The sequence below is a fragment of the Cibotium barometz genome, chromosome 46, assembly GCF_041138505.1.
Source record: "Cibotium barometz isolate CiBa-2024 chromosome 46, ASM4113850v1, whole genome shotgun sequence".
NCBI lineage: Eukaryota > Viridiplantae > Streptophyta > Polypodiopsida > Cyatheales > Cibotiaceae > Cibotium > Cibotium barometz.
Genome location: NC_141091.1, coordinates 39,256,428 through 39,279,835, shown reverse-complemented (window position 1 = coordinate 39,279,835; position 23,408 = coordinate 39,256,428). Strand labels below are relative to the sequence as shown.

Here is a 23,408-nt window from a genome sequence, read left to right as displayed (position 1 = left end):
CTAAACTTCCATACTTGAAAGTTAGTGCGATCAAGCTTCTCTCCAACAATCTGTATCGGACCATCTCCCATTGTTACAAAAAAATAGAGTAGATGTACCCTTTCGATCACAATGTACGAAGTACCTGTAATGCTCCAAATCTCTTCAAATCACATCAAATGCTTACAAATTGTGTGCATTAACATCCCACAATGGTTCACCAACAATGTACACTCGATCAAAGTTGAAATCAAATGAAACTCCTTCACAAAAAATTTTCTGGTTTTTTTCTCGCCAGTAAATTCTCGCCAGTAACCAGTCAAGATTATGCTCTAAATCCTTCAAATCTTGTCCAAATGCAATGATTCAACTTGCATTATCTTCCCAACACATTGCTCCAACATATCCTAGAAGGGTTTGATCCAATTCTTCAAGGGGAATGAGAACCACCAAGTTTTGTAACCTCTGGTTTGAATTTTTCTGCACCTGTCAGGTACCACCTCTCACTAAAATTGCTCTATCTCCTTCAAATCTTCTCCAAATCCAAAACTTTTTGATTCAAAAGTTTAGCAACTCATAGGACTCTACTTGTACCAGAGGAATTTGGCCAATTTGATATAGGCAAAGATTAATGCCTTGATTAAAAATGCTCTGTTTCTGGACAGAATTTCTGCAAACCTGCACACCTCTGATAAATCACTTCAATGAGCTCCAAATCCATGAAATGAGCTGCAACCAAGCATCACAAGGCCTTAGCAATGTATTTGCTAAACTCTCCAAGCTTTAAAGCATTCAATTTGGTGTCCAAATGAGTGAATTAGGATGAAATCTTTGAAAACTGTCCAGAATTCTGCATCTTCATGCACCGCCTGCTCCAGAGGGCTGTAGAGAGAGGGGAAATCACAATTGAATAGATAGGCCTCTTAGCAATGACCTAATCTACCTTGGGTATGAAGGGTTTAGCTCAATTTTGCCTCTAGCTCCTGCAATTGATCCTCCACGGGGGGTATGTTTTCTGTTTTTGTGAAAAACCAGAAATTTTTGCATAAACTCACTTTCACTTGATTTTGCTCAAATCTGTATGCATCAATCTGCTTCAAGATCCTGTATGTTGTTTGTGTCCACTTTGTTAATACATTTGCAAGCCCGAATACATGTGCCTTTGTGTATACATTTGCCAAGAGTATACATTCACTTCAAGCTTTCCATGGAAGCTTTGAGAAAAAACCAGAATTTTTCACTTGCTCTATGCACTTCAATCTTCACTGAACTTGCTCTTTGATACCTGCAATCCGCAGAGTGGGTCTTGCTACACTCACCAATGGTCCTTAGCTCTCAGATCTGATGGCGGTGTGTGCTCCACAGCTTTTCCTTTGCTCCAAGCTCCAATGGCTTCCTTCACAGCTTTTTCTTCTTCTTCTCTCTTCTCTCACTCACTCTCACAACTCAGCTAATGAGCTCTTGGCTCTGATACCATGATAAAAAACAGAAGCAGGATGTAACACACACAAGAGAAGGAAACCCTAATCCATAATCATCAACCATAAAGAAGGAGAGAAGCCATAGTCACCATCACTCTCACACACACAAAGGAGAACACAACATAGTGTTGTGTCCACACTACAAAGTAAACCTAATGTAATGTCCACACACACTATGACCAGCTGGACACGCGGTCATTTATGTCTCACACATGTTCCTACCTAATCTGCCAGCACATAGCATAGCTGGCTCACACTGACATCGAGCTTGAATCTCAACAGCCCCTCTCAAGCTCATGATGTACTGCCGATGAAGATGTAGATGAGCTTGGGATATCAACACTCTCAACACTTCTCAGCTCTTATCCTACGAGTGTCGAGCTCTTGTTTCCTTAAGCTCAACTCTCATAGTTGTCGTTCCACCTCACTCCGTTTGAGGTCTAACTCTACTTCCTCGGTGGTGGGGAAGAATATTTGACCCGTCCTAGCTGCTCTTTCCATGTCTCGTCTTATTCAGGGGGGTGCCGGTATTCGTGCTCAAAAATTTGTGTACCCTCAAGGTTGGATTCCCTCTTTTTGGTATAATACACCTTCCTTAACTGACCCTTGTGGCCTCGGTCTAGTCCAATTAACTTTCTTGTACTTTCACGTGCAACTTTTTGCGTCGAATTTGGTGACTTTGGGTGCGTAATCCAATTGATAGCAAATCGATGGTGCCACTCCTAAAGAACGATTTGCAAGTTCTTGGCACCTTCAATGGTCCCTTATGTTTTTGATTTTTATGAATTTTTTGAAACAGAAAGAAAATAACACACCAACCTGCTCATTCACGCCGGTGGTTTAAAAGGTGCAAATATAAAAATTAACAAGAACAACCAATGAAGCCTTATCTTAGAAACACTCCACTACAACACACACCACATCACAACCAATTTCTCACAATTTTTTCTACCACACACATCTTATCCATTCATTTTCCACACAATGCACTACCAGAATGCAAGGGCAATAATGAATCCTATGCAATGGGAGCTGAAACTCTAAGAGGTTGGAAGAAACATGGGCTACCATGCCTCCAAGAGAGAACTCTACACATTCACCTAATGAGTGAGTAATAGATCACAACCGTCGTAGGGTACTTACCAATGCTTCAATCTTGAGTACCTTGAGGCCTCTAAGTTCACTTTGTTAAGCTCCAAACTCCAAGCTCCACCTCCACGCTATCACCATGGAGTCGCTCACACCGTTGCATAGGACAATCACTCTCTCTCTCACTCTCTCATACAAGCATGAATCATACAAGCATAATAGAGGCACAATGCTAGAATGTTCTCACTCCTTCAATCTCTCTCAAGACACAAAGGGAGAATTCTCAATAGCACAAAGGGGATTGTGTCTCTTCATTATGAGAAAATGCCTTATATACAGTTGGCCCTTGTTCATACTTGGGCGCTCAAAACTTACTTACGAGGCCTTGGGTGGCCAACATCTCATAATGTACAACTTTTATAGTGCCGTTTCATGACACTTATTAATGTCCTCAATTGAGGATCATGTTTGTTAATCTAAAATGGGATTAACAATGTATGTATGCATGTATGTACGTATATATGTATATGTATATATATATATATATGTATATGTATATCTGTATATATATATGTATATGTATATGTGTGTGTGTGTGTGTATAATATATATGTTGAAATATAAAAGTGTGCGGGCACAAGCCCTTGGCAAGAGGCTGTAAAAGAGAATCTGTAAATGTGAGAGAATTTGTGAAAAGGTGAGAAGAATCTACTGGGAGAGAATAAAGGGTAGCATGAGAAGATTTAGGAAGTGTGGAGATATTCTGGGAGAGGTGGAGAGAATCAACCAAAAGAGGTGGAGTGAATCAAGGAGAAATCAGTGGGATTAGATGCTTGGATGTAAACTCTATAAATTGAGGCATTGGCCTAATGAGAATTTGCTGGTTTTTTATTATCCATGTCTACATTAAGCTATTAGTTAATTGCTCACTAATTACATCTCATCTAATCACTTTGTTAATGATGTTGATTCTAGCATTTGATCCACCATAGCTCATCACATCGCTGTAATTTTAACATGGTATCAGAGCCTAGCCTAGAATCCATCAAGTTTATGAGCCCATTATCTAGTTAATTAGGATTAGTAGATAATTAAGAAATAATTAAATTTTTTAGTTATTTTCAAGAAGCTTTCTATACCCCCAGCCAGTGGTGGAGGAGCTCCCTCTTCTTGTAGGCTCAAAATTAGCCCAAACTCTTCTAGCCCAATATAGCTAACTCACTTATGCTCCAGCTAAGCTAATCAGAAGCGCAAACCGCCAATGCAAATTGCAGAAAATCGCGAATGAAGAGGCGCCATTTTTCTGAGGTGAATTTGACATTTCTGCTGCTCCAAATCAAATGGGTCTAATTCCTCTTAGCCCCGGGGGTTTTCAAGCATGCTCTACAAGCTGGTGAAAGTCAGAAATTGATTTGATCAAGTCTATAGTGAGATCCAAGCTCTTCATCAAATCTGCAGGGGTGACTTTGGTAAAACAGAGATTAAGCATTCAATGTTTCGTCGAATCTTGTGTTTCTTGGCTTAATCCTCTACTAGACTAATTGCTATTGATGGCCTTGAAAGGATTTGAGCTCATTTGAACTCTAAGGCCTCAGATCTGGGCTGCCCGCATACTCTGTTTTTTGAACACAAAACAGAGGATTAATTTGTTAATCAGTGATTAATCATTGCTAATCATTGTATTTTGGTACAATTGAGGGTTCAAATTAACCACTAGGTATCTGATACAGATCCCTATAACTTCAGATTTCAATTCGGAGATGATTTGATACTCCAACCATTCCGTACAAATTGGTTACCCTTGATTTAATGTAATTTCTAGTGATTTTATGCTGATAAATCTGTTGTAATCATCTCTTAAACACCACATTGAGTTGTAAAAGGGTAGACACTGCCCTTGAATCTTGAAATTCGATCAAGAGGTAAGACCCCCTTCACATCATCATGAGTACAGCACAAGAAATAGCCAAATTTAATGGGGAGCAGTTTTACACATGGCAGACAAAAACCATGTATCTGCTCATGAGGAAAAATCTATGGGGGCTAGTTGAGGGAAGAGATGAATGCCCAGAGGTGAGAGGGAAAAATGAGTGGAAGAGCAGGAATGAAAAAGCATTGGGACTTATTGCACTCAGTTTAAATGATGAAATCATTCATCATATCACAGGGATACAATGGGTAAAAGATGCATGGGATGAACTCAATAAATTATTTGGCACACAAGCTAAATATTCAAAGATAAATCAGCTAATGCAATTATACAAATTGGATATGAAGGAAAGTGAACCTTTAATCACACACTTGAACAGATATAAAAGCATTAAGCAACAACTGGTAGCTATTGGCAAAAAGGTAGAAGATGATGAGGCACTAGCAGTGCTTCTGAAGAGTGTGGACAAAGGTGAATATGAAAACATTGTAGCAACACTAAAGAATGTACCTGAATTGAAGCTACACGAGATAGAAGGAGCTCTACTAGAGCAAGAGAGCAGAGGCAAAGAGAAGAAATGGCTCGACTCAACAGCAGGAGAAGAAAAAGCATTCTTCACCCGAGGAGGATTCTCTCGAGGACGAGGACGAGGATTCTCTCGAGGATGAGGACGAGGAAGAGGCAGAGTAGGAGGAAGGACCTTCACTTGCCACAACTGTGGAAAGTGAATGGCAAGAGACTGCTACAACAAACCCAGTGGAGAAGGAACGACATCGGCAAACTTCATGGAGGCTCCTAAGGAAGTGGAGTTGACGGATCACCTTTTCTGAGAGAGAGAGAGAGAGAGAGAGAGAGAGAGAGAGAGAGAGAGAGACCCCACAACCCAATGTAACCTACCTCAACAAAGTAAAACCACTTCTGAGCCACCGATGATGTAGGCCACGTGGTAGATGTATGTGTGAGCACTTTAGTCAAGGTTGCACAGGCACTTGTAGTAGCCTTGGACACATAGAGAGAGAGAGAGAGAGAGAGAGAGAGAGAGAGAGAGAGTGTCAAGGACTATGAGTTTAGGGACTTGAGGCACTGGTCGCGGACTATCAAGTAAGAGAGAAACTTGGTATAGGGTCCAGGTGTGCTAAGTTCACTTGTGGGGAGGTGTGCTAGACACTAGTCACTCACGGACTATCAAGTAAGAGGGAAACTTGGTATAGGGTCCAGGTGTGCTAAGTTCACTTGTGGGGAGGTGTGCTAGACACTAGTCACTCACGGACTATCAAGTAAGAGGGAAACTTGGTATAGGGTCCAGGTGTGCTAGGAGTATTCACTTGAGGGGAGATGTTGAAATATACAAGTGAATAGGGTGTGTGCGGGAACAAGCCCTTAGCAAGAGGCTGTAAATGTGAGAGAACCTGTGAAAAGGTGAGAAGAATCTACTGGGAGAGAATAAAGGGTAGCATGAGAAGATTTAGGAAGTGTGGAGATATTCTAGGAGAGGTGGAGTGAATCAAGGAGAAATTAGTGGGATTAGATGCTTGGATGTAAACTCTATAAATTGAGGCATTGGCCTAATGAGAATTTGTTGGTTTTTGAATATCCATGCCTACATTAAGCTATTAGTTAATTGCTCACTAATTACATCTAATCACTTTATTAATGATGTTGATTCTAGCATTTGATCCACCATAGCTCATGACATTGCTGTAATTTTAACATTAAGCTATTAGTTAATTACTCACTAATTACGTCTTATCATCTAATCACTTTGTTAATGATGTTGATTCTAGCATTTGATCCACCATAGCTCGTCACATTGCTGTAATTTTAACAATATATATATATATGTGTGTGTGTGTGTGTGTGTGTGTGTGTGTATGTATATGTATATGTATGTATGTATGTATGTATGTATATGTATATGTATGTATGTATGTATATTATAATGGTTATTAGCATAGTAAATTAAAAACATAATCATTTATAGTACAAATATATAATGTTTATTAGCATGGTCAATTAAAAACATCCCTTTTACCACTCAAGGAACCATCTTCTAATTCATGTAACAAGGTACCATGTTACTTGGTACTAGGTCTACCACTAACCATATAAATAAACTATGATGTATACTCTTACATGTAGCATGTATGAATGGTCAAATAACTTTCTTGGTGTAGTTTGATTCATGTAACATCTATGATTCAACATGTAACTTTTTTGGTGTAGTTTGAATCTACATTAAACATCTCTGAGATGATATAATGGTCCTACTAGATTACTTAGACATATAGTGGACAATAATGACCATGACCTTTTGCGTTAAATAGAACTTGGACATACAATTGACAATAATGACCATGACCTTTTGCATGGTTAAATAGAACTTGGACATACAATTGACAATAATGACCCCATGACCTTTTGCATGGTTAAATAGAACATGTTATCCTTAGATAGACGTGGAACTTTTTTTTTTGGATATTCCACTGAGGTTTCTTGAAGCTTTCTTTACAAGTGATAATTGTTGTAAAGCAATTATTTTTTGCTTTGCAATGTTTTATCTTTTGTTTCAACTTTCAGTTAGGTCTTTCAATTCCTTTATATTTGTTTATAAGGTTAATGGCTACAAAAATTTACAAATTCTCAATCTTTGCAAAATGAGATGTACACATAGCCTACTTAAGAAGAAGAATTAAGAGTCGATGATTCACTCTCATCATTTGATATACTAAGGCCTTGAGTTGTTTTAATTTGTCAAGACCCCTTTATGAGGTGCACCCATGTTTGAGCAATTTAGTGCCTAACATCTAGGTTTTGACATATGATGGGTCATGTGTAACTAGGATGGCCATGACAACTTTTAGGAGGCTTGATTCACCATAGATAGATACATTGCTGGACCAATGTTTCACATTTGGGACATGTTGAGGAGCAAAGGAGTGCAACCCTCAAAACTCTATCTTAACATTGTGGGGCTTGCTTAAGGAGGATTGGGAAATCTTGGATGGGGCTTTTAAGCCACTAATACCACATATGAGATACAAAGAATATTAATAGTTGGAGATAGTTATAATGGCATGTTTTGGAGGTTGGTTGTTGGCATACTGGTTATATCCTATTCTTCCACCGAGTATTCAATAACCACCTCTTTTTTGAAGCAATATCTAGCCTAGTCACATTCTTTTGTATGCCATCCAAGTTCTTGTCTCACAAATGCATCATTGGAAGAGGCTGAAGGAAGATGCCTTCAAGTAAAACCCATTACTTAATAAAACAAACTTAACCTTTGAAACCCATTGGAAGATGCCTTCAAGTAAAACCCATTACTTAATAAAACAAACTTAACCTTTGAAACCCATTTTTCCTTAAAGGTTAAAATGGGATATTAAGCCCATTGTTGCAATACCATTACTCAATAAAATGAACTTAAGCTTTGAAACCCATTTTTACTTAAAAGTTAAAATGGGCTATCAAGCCCATTACACCCTTCAATTTTCAAAATTGCTCTTGACCCACCTCTTACTCTCTCATCCTCACTAGGTCACCTCCCTTGTCTCACTACTTACATAGGTTGTGGAGGCTCTTAGTAATCTAAAATTGTGAACAATATATAGTTATCTACGAAGTCAAAGCCTCACACTATTAAAAGAAGTCATATCATCACCAAGAATTATCATATTCACTTTGACCTTTTTCAAGAAAAAAAGGTGCATGCCACATGTCAAAGGTCTCTTGGAAGATGGTTGGGTGCCACTTTTATAAATACCTTGAGCTACTATTACAATAAACTCTTCAAGGTTTTCACTAAAGGTTAAAGCAATTATACAATAAATATATTAATTTACATAAAACATGCTCTCTTTAAGCTAACGATGGTTTTGGAGGGCACCACACTCAAAAGAGGCCTTGAAAAGACTTGTTTTCACTCAATCGATTACCTTTTTAGATTCTCAGGGGTGCTAGTCTCCTTTTACAAGTGAAGCAAATCGATATTTTAATGCTCAAGAGTGTAATATACATTCTTAATTTATAGAAGCTAAAATCTAGAGTGCCATTGCTAATGATGAAAAGATGATAAATTTCAAAATAAGGAGTGGTGGACTATGAGAAATGATTAATGAAATTTTATTGGATAGAGAGATTTGGATTAGTGTATGATTTGGATTAGATAGAGAAAAGTTTAGAGGATTATATATATATATATATATATATATATATAGCTTTTTGAGTACAGAAATTGAAATGTGTTAACTTTTATCTTGTATCCCTTACAAGAAAGAACTTGGAGAAGAAGAGGTGGCATCACAAGTTTTGGGTCAAATATTATCCTTACTAATCAAACACATTTAGACCAAGTGCCTTGTGTGGTTTTTCTAAAATCAATGAAAAGCAAAAGATTGCGCTCAAGTCCTTTATAACATGAAAGGCAAAAGATTGCACTCAAGTCCTTTATAACATGAGGGGCATGATCAGAGCTTGTCTTTTTTGCTATCTTTTCTCATTTGTTGATGGGACTTTGGCGCTCAGACTTATCCCTTCTACCTCATAGGTGGTAACTCTTGTCAACTATGCCAAAGCCTTGCCAAGATGGCTACCAAGTTCCGTTGATGATCACTAGGCTTTGATGCTCTTATACTTGTAAAGTTTTTAATTGAATTAATTAGACTATTAAAGTTTATAATTTGAAGCTTTCAAATGGAGTTTTGGTGAGCAGAAATAAACTAACAAACATGTGTAGCCGGCTTCCCTTCCAATAGTTGGGTTCTCTCTCTCTCTCTCACTCTCTCACACACACACACACACACACACACACACACACACACACACATGATGTAGTTCTCTCTCTGCGTGTGTGCGCGCGTAGCTCGAGGTTCTTACCCCTGTCTCCCTTCCGTTCTACACTGCCCAGATAGTGATGCATCCTTCGGCCTCCTCATCCTCGTCTCTCGACTGGGCGGAATGGGTACCGGAATGTCTACAGCCAGCGATAGCCATCGCCAGCGAGCTGCCTTACCACCACGAACACGATGGGGATGAAGAAGAGGACGAGGAGGAAGAGGAAGAAGAGGAAGATCACGACCATCTGGAGGAAGAAGAGCAACTGCAGGACGAGGAGGATGGGTACCTTCATGGCGATGTGGAAGAGCATGCCCAATTCCACCATGTTCAGCACCACCACCTAGGACTAGGGGTTGGACAAGGGCATGTGCAGCAGAGAGCGGGCAGCATCGTGTGTGTGTCTTGCAAAGAGGTGTACTGCCCCCGCAGAGGAGGGGGCACCTGCCGCGAGTGCTACGAGGAGGCTTCGGAGACGGAGGCCGCCCTGAAGAAGGAGATAGAGGATCTCAACGCTCGCATTGCCTTCCTACGTATCTGGGCTCCCGAGGCCATGTCCGACCACTTCTCCGACCTCGTGTTGGAAAGCTCCGACGGCTCCAAAATCAGGGCCCATCGAGCTGTGCTGGTATGTATTCTTCTCCCTGCTTATGTCTTTTCCGTAGCCCTTGTGCCAGCCAGAAGAGTTTGCAGCGTTTACACTTGCAGCCTACATGCATAGGCTACACTGCAGCTAGATGCCAACGATGTTTTGTGGGACGTTGTCAAAGAGCAAGATTGAGCTTTGTTTTGGGCATCTGTGCCAGCAGAAGACAATGTGCTTCAATAATCAAGTGGAGTGGGGTTAATGGTAACATACATCGGCTCTATACACTCTAATGGTGTCCTATGGAGAGTGCTAGCTAAGTTGGGTGGTGTCCATTTGTGAGCTCTAGTTGTACGATAGGACAGATGCCTAGAGAAACTTAAGGATTAAGGATGAGAACAAGTAGATTAGGAGGGAAAGCCGTAAATGAGACACAAAATATATGAGACGTAAATACTCATACTATTGCCATGTCCCTCACACCCCCTCTTCTTCCCTCCCTCCCTTCCCCCTACCTCTCTTTCATGATCACAACCGGGAGATGACCACTCCTATGTACCCGTCTTTAACACCCCCTCTCACATCTTGGTTGTGGGCCAACAACCACCTTCTGAAGTAAATGCTCAAGCTGATCTCATGGCAGTGCCTTCGTGAAGATATGTGCTACATTGTCCTGAGATGGACAATACTCTAGAAAGATATCATAGTCAAAACCTTCTCTCGGACATAGTAATACTGCAGCTGTATATGCTTTGTCCTAGCATGGAACACTGGGTTCTTGGCCATAGCTAAGGAACTTTGACTACCACACTTATAATGGTAGCAACATCTCGACAACATGCTTAATCTCGAGAGCCAAACAACTTCACAAGTGGCAGCCCATGCTGCTTTGTACACCGCTTCAGTGGATGAAAGCGCAAATGTCGCCTGCATCTTATTGCACCATGAAATGAGACCAAAACCTTGTGAGAAACAGTATCCAGTAGTTGATCTTTTGGTATCAACATTACCAGCCCAATCCGAGTTTGTATACCCTGACAAAAGTGCTCCTATGCTCTACAAAATGCCATAAGTTTGTGTCACCTTGCTTTGAACACGGAGACAAGCTCTCTAATGGTTTTGCTAGGGTTGAGAAGAAAACTAACTCGAAACCCCCCACTGAATAATTGATGTCTGGACGAGTGTTAGCTAGGTAGATCAAAGATCCAACTAGTTTCCGGTACAAAATAGCATTAGCCAAAGGGGAATCATCATACTTGGACTTCTTGCTACCTGGATCCATAGGAAGAAAGGGGTTTGCACTCAGCCATCCTAAAAGCTTGAAGTACCTCTTTGCAATAGCACTACTGAGAAAGAAAGATAGAGTTGGCTTGCTGCCAAAACTCCATCCTGAGGAAGAAATGCAGAAGATCGACATCACTCATCTCAAACTCTTGATGTAAGCTTGCCTTTGTAGCTTAGATCTTCTTCTCATGGTTCTCTGTGATGATCAAATCATCTACATAAAGTATAATCAATGCATGCATATCCCAAGGTGGAAAGGTATGCAAGGTACGGTACGAATCAGGTACGTAAGGTATACATTCAAGTACGGGTTGAGATTTTGAGGTACATTAAATATGTAAAGTATGTAAAAACATAAAACTATACTATATAGTGTATATATATACACAAAAAATGAATGAAAAATTGCAAACTTTAAATTTGAAAAACAATTCATTTCTGAACAGCAACACAATTACCAAAATGAGAGCTATCAGTAAACAAAAGCATAAATAGGTTTCAGGAAATGGAATCACTCAAACGTTGAGTACCCATGACTGAAATGCCACGGGCTACATACTATAAGCAATCAATCAAAATTTATAGGTTAAAAGATAGTTTACTATCTAGAGAAACCAAAAAATAATAGTTCTAGTCACTAGTGTCACTATCACAGCACATTGCAGGGCGCTCAATGATCAATCCACTTCATCACCATCAGATGATGAAGAAGATGAAGATTCAAGATCTCCATCTGTCAACATGTTTCCTTCGTTATCATACTCTCGGCAGCACTGGCTCTACAATGGTGGTGATTGCAACAGCTGGCACCACATCATCATCTCTCGTTGCAATGTTTGGATCAATGAGAGGAATGACTATGTTCGCACTTTGCTAAAATCGGCACGACAGCCAACCTAGGATTTTTTTTGGTCCAAAATGTTTTTAAAAACTGCCATGTACTTGCCAATGAGATGATAGCTCAAGTGGTGAAGGTGTTTGCCTAGGACCAAGAGGTCTTGGGTTCAAAACCTCCCTTGGTGCTCCCTCGGTAGTTGGATAGGTGGGGCCCCTATGGGCGGTGAAAAATTGGTCACTACGGGAGGATCTTGGGCCAAAGGCCAATTGAGGAAAAAAAAAACTGCCACGTACGGATCGGTACCATACAATATTGTACCGACACTAAAATGTACCTTAGCATAAGGTACGTACGTACGGATGCAACCTTGGCATATCCCCCTCTGAATATACATAGGGGTTAGTGAGCATTGATGACGTTAGTGGGGATGTCGTAGTATCTTGTCACGTGCATCCCGCACTTGGATGCCACGTAGACATTCTGTACAGAAGGTGCAGGACCTGGGATGGTGAACTGGTCCCATGTGAGCCCAGTCCGGGACGAGTCAGCCAGGGATCCATCTCAGTCGTCCGAGGTCAGGTGTGCATTGTCCTGCACATGAGTCCAAGGTCAGGTGTGCAATGTCCTGCACAAGAAGCAGTGCCAGTCCGCGCTGTGAGTCTCCCTCTGGAATGATGTCAGATGTGCTGAGTATCTGGTTTGCAACTGGATGCCAGGCCTCTGTAGGCATGTAGGTTGCATGAAGAGATGGGGCCAGCCCATAGGGCTACCCCAGTGTAGGTGTTTGCATTGGCATAATTAGTATGGGCATGGGGGAGGCATAGAACCACCCCCAAGGGGCCAGGAGGGCCCAAGACTTTGCCCACCAGCCAAGGCAAGGGCTGGAGGGGCAGTCGGCCAGCTCCAGACCCTCTGGACAGGCAGCCGACAGAGGGTAGAACCCCTAACAGTAGGCGGCCAGGTGTGGGGGGGCAGCCCTACACCTCTACGCATGGTGCCCAGCAGCAGGCTGCTGTCCCAGATCATATGCGCAGGCTGGACAGTACTTGTCAAGTGTGAAAACACTTTTATAAAAGTGTGAACCCAATTTATTATTAAATTCAGTCGTGGAGCTTCATGAGAGCCAGCCGACTGCATGTGTTGGGAAGTATAAAAGCCCAGCCCATAGTTTCATTAGAAGCATCTCACAATTCACCAAGAGCCTCAAGCATTCAAGGGCCAGGACAGCCAAGGGTTTGCTAAAGCTAAGGGGTGAAGGACTGAAGGTCAAGGGCAGGTTTTCCAGCCAAGAAAAGGTCAAGTACTCTTGTATTTGTTTCAGATTCACATCATTCTAATAAAGCAAATACACCATCCGTGGTGGGGGCCCTACAGAGGGTAATTGGGACCCAATACTGTGTCCTTCTCCATCTCCCCCTTCTCTCTCTATTTTCTGCACATCGTCTTTCAGTTTTGTGCGTTAATTCCGTCGCGAAAAGAGTGCTGTTTTCTGAGTTTTGAAGTACCGATCCTTCTCCGAAGCTTCCGCATATTACAGTGGTATCAGAGCCTACTTCAAGGACGAAGATTCAGCAAAGAAAACCAGAAAATTTTTTCGCTCGTGTGGTTGGTTTTTAGACGCCGGTGGACTACCCTTTTCGGAGTGACTCCTGTCCCTCGAAGGACGGTTGGTTTTTAGCCTCCGGAAGCCTCCGGAAGTCTCCCACACAGATAGTGGATGGTCAGATTGCGTTCCGGAAAGGAACTGCATATTCCCGCTATGGCGAGCTTTGGCGACGAGAGAGAACCAGAACCATGGGACCAGAGTGCACCAGGCAGCCCAGCTCGGGCACCCGGCTTGAGTGTACAAGACATGTTCCAGCAGATGATGCGAGCAATCGCAGACCAGACAACCAAGTTAGACGAGCAGAAGGCGCGGATTTTGGCTCTGGAGGAGCGTTCTCGCTCTCCAGCGTCGCGTTTTCCATCTCCTCCTCCCTCTCCTTCCGTACCCCAGATACCAGATCCTCGTCACAGGGACCCTCTCGAGGGGTCACAGCCGCAGTCAAGCTCCTTGCTTGAGAGGCAGATACGGGCATTGGAGATTCGACAACGAGAAGACGAAGCCATGCGACGAGTGGAACACGAGCGTTACCTCCGAGCTTTGGACGCCAGATTGACACCGGCGGCGCCCTCGAATCATTTTCCCGAGAAAATGAACTTCAGTAAGTATAATGGTAAACTCGATCCCACTACTCTGTATTCATGGTTACATCAATTTGAAGCTTACTTTGCCGCAGTTAGGAAATCAGATATTGACAAAGTGATCTTAGCCAGTTGGTATTTGGAAGGTGAGGCCATTCCTTGGTGGACTCAGTGGGCTCATGCCCACACCAGATCAGGTATGGCAGCTTATGGGTGGGACGAGTTCGTCCGTGACCTTAAGCAGCGGTTTTTACCGCCCCACTACCTTGAGCGACTCGAAGACGAGTTCAGGGGTGCGCGTCAGAATGCGCAACCAGTCCTTCAGTTTGCCAATAGAATTTCGACCTTGTGTCTACAATTAGGCTTATCTGATGCGGACAAGAAAGGGCAGTTTTTGTATGGCCTGGACACGCAAATCCAGTGGGAGGTGCGTATGTTTAGGCCAGCCACCTTTGAGGACGCACTCTCGCTTGCGCAGAGTGCAGAAATGAAACACAATGGTGGCAAGCCCAAGACTTCCCAGCCGGCTTCTCCTAAGGCTAACGCCTCGGGGGGAAAAAGCCAGAACCAGACGGGGTCTTCCCCAGGACAGAGCCCGGGAGCCTCTGGCTCCAAGAACTCGAACAATGCGTCTAAGCTTACTCCAGACCAGAAAGCGGAGGCAGGCAAGACAGGTGGCAAGTTGAGTGCTGAGGAGCTTTCTCAGTACAGGAAGGAGGGTAGATGTTACTTTTGTCACACAAAAGGACATACTTCTCGGGATTGTCCGAAGAAGCCTCCAAAGGCCGCCGCCGCCTCCACAGCTTCCGTGGTGAGCACAGCTCCGCCACAGATCCCCGCGGCTACCCCTAGTTCTTCAACCCCCGGTGCTTCAGTTGGAGCAATTATTAGCCGGGAGCTCGAAGATAAGCAGAAGGGCGCCCATAACCAGGAGTATGAGCGCAACGAATTGCTCAAGTCCTTTGGCTACATAGGTGGCCAGAGAGTCGTTGTCTTGTTTGACAGCGGCAGCACGGAGGATGTGATCACGGAAGAGGCCGCTAGGCGTGCCCGCTTCGAGCTCACTCCGGTGGACAAACAAGTTGAGGGATTTAGCACAGGTATGACTACGAGCGTCAAGTATGAAGCTCTAGGTGCTCAATTAGTCATTCAGGGCATAGAGTTTGTGCGTGATTTTATGGTTGCCCCTCTTGTAGGTGCAGACATAATTTTGGGGATCCAGTGGTTTCACAAGTTTCTCCCTGATGTCCAGTGGGACAAGCACACGTTCCAGATGGATCGGAATGTGTCAAACACCCCTGTGACCATTAAGTGTGAGCCAGGTATTCCAAACTTTCCGCTCATAAGCCACTTGCAGGCTAAGAGAGCAGTCAGGAAAGGCGCACAGTGTGCGATGATTTACATCCAGACACCCCAGACGGTGGCCAGTGCTTCCGAGAAGTACTCGGTTCTCCATGAAAAGTTCCAGAAGATTTTTCTTCGGGACAGTCTCCCTCCCCAGCTTCCCCCGTCCAGACCGGAGGATCACAAGATTGACCTCCTCCCAGGCTCGGAACCCCCGAGCAAGTTTCCATATCGCCTTTCGAAGGCAATGGAATCGGAGTTGGACCGCCAACTCCAAGAATTGTTGCAAGCTGGCTTCATCCGCCCCAGCGTGTCGCCATTTGCAGCTCCGATCTTATTTGTCAAGAAGAAAGATGGGTCTTCTCGGTTGTGTGTCGATTATCGTGCACTCAACAAGCTGACTATCAAGAGCCGATTCCCGATGCCTCGAATTGACTACATTCTCGAGAGGCTGAATGGAGCTAAGGTGTTCTCTAAATTGGATTTAAAGAGTGGGTACCACCAGGTTCGGATTGTTGAGGGGGACATCCCCAAGACAGCTTTCCGTACAGAACGGGCCCACTATGAATTTGTGGTCATGCCATTTGGTTTGACGAACGCCCCAGCTACATTTAACCGCATGATGATGCGTATTTTCCGGGAGTTGATTGGAGTGTGTGTGTTCGTATTTCTGGACGACATACTCATATTTTCAGCTACAGTTGAGCAGCATGACATTGATGTGGAGAAAGTCCTTAGGTTGCTGGAAAGCAACGAGCTCTATGTCAATGAAAAGAAGTCAGAATTTTATCTGTTCCAGGTGCATTACTTGGGATATATAATCAGTGCCGAAGGCATTCGACTTGATCCGGCTAAAGTGGCCGAGATTGTTAACTGGGAAGTACCTCAGACTGCTTATGACATTAGATCATTTGTGGGTATATGCCAGGCATATTCCACCCACATTGACAAGTTTTCTGATCTCTCGGCAGACCTCACCGATCTGCTAAAGGGAGTGAAAACAAGGAGGCAAAAGATTCGAATGACTCCACGAGCGTTGGAGGCATTCCAGAACCTCAAGGTGGCTTTGTCAGAAGCGCCTTGTCTAGCCCTTGCCTCGTGGGACGAACCATTTCAGGTGATCACCGACGCGAGTAACATCGCGATTGGAGGTGTATTGCAACAGAATGGTCATCCAGTAGCTTACATGTCTCGTAAGTTACTGCCCGCCGAAAAGAATTACTCAGTCTACGATCGTGAACTCCTAGCAGTTATACAGGCCTTGAAACATTGGAAACATTTCCTGTATGGCCGTGACTTTGAGGTTCGCACTGACCATCAGGCATTGCGCTGGATTCAGACGATGCCCAGTGCACAGTGGAGTGATCGACAGCACCGCTGGAGTCAGATATTCCAGCAGTTTGGTGGCATGATTGAGTACCTTCCAGGAAAGGCCAATCCAGTGGCCGATGCTTTGAGCAGGAAGGGACAAGTATCTACGATTCAGACCACTAGACTAGACCTTGTTGGTACAGGACTAGAAGACATGAAGCACACGTACGCGGATTCCGAGGAATTCGGTACACAGTGGGAACAGGCATTGGATGCCACAGGACCATGCCATTTTCTGATACGCGATGGTTGGCTTTACTACAAAGGCCGACTGTGTGTCATGAAATCATTTCGGGCAGCTCTTCTCCATGATGCCCATGACGCCATTACAGGTGGTCATAGGGGCATGAATTCGACTCTGGAGAAATTAGAACGGCAATACTATTGGCCAAAGATGAGGCGTGATGTGTTTACTTATGTACAACGCTGTGACATTTGTCAAAAGGTGAAAGCTCCTCGTGGAAAGAAGATAGGGTTGTTACAGCCTTTGCCAATTCCTGAGGGTCCTTTCCAAGACATTTCAATGGACTTTGTCACAAATCTGCCTCCCAGTCCGAGTAAGCGTAATACACAGTGTTTGACTATTGTTGACAGGTTCAGCAAATTTGTGATGCTTATTCCTTGCAGGGCCAATGTGACTGCCGAGGATGTTGCCCAGCTATTCATTCGGCATTGGTACCCGATTGGTGGGATTCCTAGGACCATAGTGTCAGACCGAGATGCCAAGTTTACCAGTCATTTTTGGAGGGCATTGTTTGATAATTTTGGTACTAAGTTGAATTTTTCCAGTGCGTTCCACCCACAGACAGATGGCCAGACAGAGATATACAACCAGTTGGCCTTTGATGTGCTGAAGTGTTATGTCCACGATCAGCAAGGTAAGTGGGAATCGTTTTTGCCTTTAGTTCAAGCTGTTCTGAATGACTCTTTTTCTTCAGCTATTGGCAGGACTCCATATGAGGCAGCGTTTGGAAGACCTTTCCAGTCGTTGTTAACCAGGACGTCGTCTTCAGTACCGGAGGCGAACAGAGTGACGGAGTCTTACCAGGAGATCCTAGAGTCCGTCAAAGACAGATTGGCTAAAGCGCAAGAGGCCTACACTCGACAGGCCAATAAAGACCGAAGGGACATGAAGTTTTCGGAAGGAGATTGGGTATATCTTCGGATTATGAAGCAAAGATTAAAGCAGGTGGGCAAGCGATGCCCAAAGTTGTCTTTCAGGAGCTTCGGACCATTCCCCATCCGGAAAAAGATTAATGAGGTGTCTATGCAGTTAAAGCTACCTCCGAGTTGGACTATGCAGGATGTATTTCATGTCAGTTGGTTAAAACCATATGCAGGTCCACCCCCTTCAGAGGTCAAAGACGAAGCGGAACCAGACATCATTGATGAAGCCGAAGTAATGGTTCCAGAACAGATCCTTCTGCACCGTTTCAAGCATGGCTCAGGCCGAAGACTACGACAGTTCCTCACGAAGTTTCAGGACCGAGGAACTCATGAAGCGGTATGGCTCGACAAAGAATTTTTCGAAGATTATCCGGCTTTATTGACGGATTATTTGGAGGCTATGCAGCTTCCGTCAAGTTAAGCAGAAGGGGATGTCACGTGCATCCCGCACTTGGATGCCACGTAGACATTCTGTACAGAAGGTGCAGGACCTGGGATGGTGAACTGGTCCCATGTGAGCCCAGTCCGGGACGAGTCAGCCAGGGATCCATCTCAGTCGTCCGAGGTCAGGTGTGCATTGTCCTGCACATGAGTCCAAGGTCAGGTGTGCAATGTCCTGCACAAGAAGCAGTGCCAGTCCGCGCTGTGAGTCTCCCTCTGGAATGATGTCAGATGTGCTGAGTATCTGGTTTGCAACTGGATGCCAGGCCTCTGTAGGCATGTAGGTTGCATGAAGAGATGGGGCCAGCCCATAGGGCTACCCCAGTGTAGGTGTTTGCATTGGCATAATTAGTATGGGCATGGGGGAGGCATAGAACCACCCCCAAGGGGCCAGGAGGGCCCAAGACTTTGCCCACCAGCCAAGGCAAGGGCTGGAGGGGCAGTCGGCCAGCTCCAGACCCTCTGGACAGGCAGCCGACAGAGGGTAGAACCCCTAACAGTAGGCGGCCAGGTGTGGGGGGGCAGCCCTACACCTCTACGCATGGTGCCCAGCAGCAGGCTGCTGTCCCAGATCATATGCGCAGGCTGGACAGTACTTGTCAAGTGTGAAAACACTTTTATAAAAGTGTGAACCCAATTTATTATTAAATTCAGTCGTGGAGCTTCATGAGAGCCAGCCGACTGCATGTGTTGGGAAGTATAAAAGCCCAGCCCATAGTTTCATTAGAAGCATCTCACAATTCACCAAGAGCCTCAAGCATTCAAGGGCCAGGACAGCCAAGGGTTTGCTAAAGCTAAGGGGTGAAGGACTGAAGGTCAAGGGCAGGTTTTCCAGCCAAGAAAAGGTCAAGTACTCTTGTATTTGTTTCAGATTCACATCATTCTAATAAAGCAAATACACCATCCGTGGTGGGGGCCCTACAGAGGGTAATTGGGACCCAATACTGTGTCCTTCTCCATCTCCCCCTTCTCTCTCTATTTTCTGCACATCGTCTTTCAGTTTTGTGCGTTAATTCCGTCGCGAAAAGAGTGCTGTTTTCTGAGTTTTGAAGTACCGATCCTTCTCCGAAGCTTCCGCATATTACATATCTAGTCCATACTATGCATAATGGAGTTGATAGTTATATAGTCTTGTGGGTTGACTACCATGAGTATATAACATGCATGCTCCTAAAAGGTGAATTTGGGCATGTTCTTGGATTCATCTAGGTATATAATTAAGCCGTATTAGCGGACATGCACTTTTCACATTGTGAAGTTTTCGTCCGAGTTGCTTGTGGGGGTGTCTTGCTTTTGACATGTTTTGTGCCACGCAACAAGTGGTAAGTGTTCTCTACACCTTTATTTATTTAAATGTAATTGTTATAGCCTTATAGGATTCACACTCATTAAAACTGAGGGCCCAACTTATAATGTGTTCGGGGTCCATATTTGTTTATAAGTTCCCAAGGATTAATTAATGAAGGGTGCCTCTTTGTAGTGTTTGTGGAGGGCAAGTGTGGGCACCCGAGCCTAGGCATCCACACACACTTATGGTAGTTATGCCAAGTGTGGTGCTTGTGGACAAGTGTCTACGAGTTGGTGTGCATGGGCCAACCTTCCTCACGATTTGTGAGCTAGTCGACTTCCATTCTGTATACACACTGGATGGACTTCTTAGTCTAATGATATTTGTGCTTGAAATTGTTTTTCGTGTGATTGCCTGCTATGCGTGCCCAATTCATGGGAAGGGACACCTGCGCTTGAACATGCACCTTTATAAGTACAAAGGTTGCCCTAATGACATCACTACTTATGTCAAACACGCAAATAATATCTAGATATTATGCTAGCCCCTCCTAAGAGTGGGTTCACATACACACACATAAGTGGGTGTTTACTCCTTTGTAAGAGGATGTTCACACACACACATACAAACACATAGGCAAGACCTTGATCCCAATAGCTTTTACTTGCAATTCTAGCTTATAAGAGCCCCAAATCTATAAATTGGAGCCCTCTCTCTTCATTTGAGCAGACTCTATGTTGCAAACTAGCATCTACTATGTTGGCTACTCCATGGTTAAGGCTCTCTACTACCTCTACAAGCTGCCCCTTCCACCCCTTATCAAACCTCAATCCCCATGGGAGATCTTCATCATGGGAGAACTGAAGAAATTGCAGCAGGAGGTCTCCACCCTCAAAACTGAGCTGACACACAAGGAAACAAAGATTGCCAGTCAAGAAACAAGGATTGCTGGCCTCGAAGCTCAATTGCAGGACATCAAGAACAAGCAGGAGATTCAGGAAGCAGCCCAAGAAGCAACCCAAAAAATACAGGAAACACAACAAGAAAGCACAAAACCTCAGGTAAAATCAGAGAACTTTGTCAGTGAAGTACTGTCAGTCCTGAAAGAAAATGAAAGGGTCAAAAGCCTGGAAACTTTTGTTCGAATTGGGGGCTTGCCAGAAGATTGGTCAGTAGGTACCAACACAGATGAACAGCTAGAGGGATACATCTTGGATGTAGATATCATAAAGGAACGACTCACTAAAGTGGTACCTTTTATAGACCTTGGTGACCCAACTGACATTCAAATTAAAGGGAAACAGGCTAGGGTTCGATACTATGATATGATTGATAAGATCAAGGTAATGAAGCAGACTAAATCATTGCAAGGTACCTCGGTGTGGATTTCTGATGAGTTGACCCCACTACAACTAAAGAATAGAGCGGGGGAACTGGCCAAAGTCAGAGAAGCAAGGAAACAAGGGAAGTGGGCGGTCTATAGAGGAGGAAAAGCTATCATCAAAGATTTTAAAGGTCCACCCTCCTTTTGAAGGACATGAACTTGATACTTATACATATCTAATCACATTAAGCACATGGTGATTTTACCATTGTAACATGTAACTCTCATGAGTCATGAGAGCTTTGAAGTTAGTTTCTTTTTGATCCCACATGCACTTTTCTTTAACCGATACCCCGAAGTGGATTGTAACCAAAGATGTATTCTGATCTGTCCTATAGGTCAGCTTTGGCCTCGACAGGACGTTAATATATCTTTCTTTCTTTCTTTCTTTCTCTCTCTCTCTCTCTCAGGCTGCCCATGAAGTATACCGGCTGTTGGGGACTATTTTGAAGGCTTCCATTGCGAAGAAATATTGAAGGCAAGGGTATTTGATCATTGTATTATGATTTTTCAGCCACTCAGCATTTGTCTTTTTAATTGGTTATATATGTACAGCCATTGAACACTTGCTATTGCCATTGGGCATGAAATTGAGCCATTGGGCACTTGCTATTGCCATGGGGTATTGTATCTCAGCTAGATGGGCTTATGGACAACTCTATGCATTTATGAGTCATACATATGGGTTTATGGACAGATGTGTGGGCTATTGGATAAGCTATGTTGGTTGGTATCCACATGGAATATACATATTCGTAGCATTTTGATGGGTCATTTTCATGACAGCCCTTGTATACGAACTATTCATGGTTGTATGTGGATAAATTTGGAGCGTGTGCTCCTCCAAAGTGTGTACATGATATTCTTCTCCTTGGGTAATAAAATACTTGAGGGGGGGGGGGGGGTTGGCCCATTCTGGCCTCTATATGGTGTCAGATGTGCACATCTCTCTTTTACAATTTTGTGGAATTAAGTGGCATATGTTTAAGGCCAATGTTTAATTGCATTAATGGTCAAGTGTTTTGTGAAACCCCTTCGGTCCCCTTGGAGTTACATAGATTGGGCAGTAGAGCAGTGCATGGTAGAGCTTGGGCAACGGGCAGAAGTCTAAGCAGCTTGGGTAGGGGTTTGGGGCCTGGGCAAGTCACCCAAGTCGGGCATATGGCCGGAGCAGCCCATTTAATGTGCAAGGATGGACATAGGGATGTAAGGGACCGTGTCGAGAAGGAAAGATAAAAGAGGCACGATTATTAAAATAGGGAAAAGCTTGGGTTAAAAAAAGCACAAGTGAGCGTTCTTTATATATAGCTAAAGCGGGAGGGGGCTAAATTTTAAGCTTCAGCTCTTTAAAAAGCACAAAATTAAAGCAAGCGTGCTTTTTAAAACTCAATATCCCTATAAATTCAGCCTCTCCCTTGTTGTTGGCTCATACATATAAGTGCAAGTTCTACCTACGTCATCTCGAGCCTCTTTATATCTGAAAGCTGCAAACTTCGTTTCAGTCCTCTCATGCACTTGAAAATCCTTTCTGTAATCTTTTTGTGAAGTCATCTGCAACAGTAAGACATCGTGACTTTGAGAGAGAGAGAGAGAGAGAGAGAGAGAGAGAGAGAGAGATGCAAGAATCATGTACAAAAGTAGCACCTTTTAGGATTTATTTGTCGTATGCCGTGACCCCTTTGTGAGCCCAGTCCGGGACATGCCAGGCACGACCTACGTAGGTCAATCTCCCAGCCCTAGAGTGTCAGGTCAGTCCTCTTTGTTGGGGTAAAGGCATAATGCCCACCCTTATAGTGTGTACAAGCCCATAAGTTATAGTACATAGTACACTTAGTACTTTTAATGTACTAAGTGCACTATGTGTACTAGTGCAATATACATGTGTGATAGGGGAGTCACACACTCATGCCTCATGAGTTGACTTATCCCCACAACTCTCTCTCTCTCTCTCTCCCTTGTTGTTTCTCTGTGTATGTCTCCCACACATGAATTAACCTAACCCTAATTCTTCCTTCTCCCACACAACTGGTATCAGAGCCGGTGCCCTTCGAATCTCTGACGCAGGCAGGCAGCAGCTCGACTCTCCCATTCAGCAGCCTATGTGTGAAGAGGCCAGAAGCGAACCACTAGACAGCAGTCGCAGGCGTGAGGGAAGGAAAGCACCTGTAACGTAGGCTGCAGGCGTGTTAATCACTGGCGAGCTACAGGC

General features: G+C 43.8%; 1 protein-coding gene across 2 annotated transcripts in view; it reads left to right on the top strand.

Annotated features, from left to right (window-relative positions):
* Positions 1 to 9,260: 9,260 nt before the first annotated feature.
* Positions 9,261 to 23,408, top strand: part of LOC147612202 (BTB/POZ domain-containing protein At4g08455-like) — an 87,638-nt gene continuing 73,490 nt past the window's right edge. For both annotated transcript variants that reach the window (XM_086784092.1, XM_086784093.1), the window contains exon 1: positions 9,261 to 9,940. In XM_086784092.1, the coding sequence (XP_086640218.1) occupies positions 9,392 to 9,940 (549 nt within the window). In that variant the 5' untranslated portion in view covers positions 9,261 to 9,391. The remainder of the gene's footprint in view (positions 9,941 to 23,408) is intronic.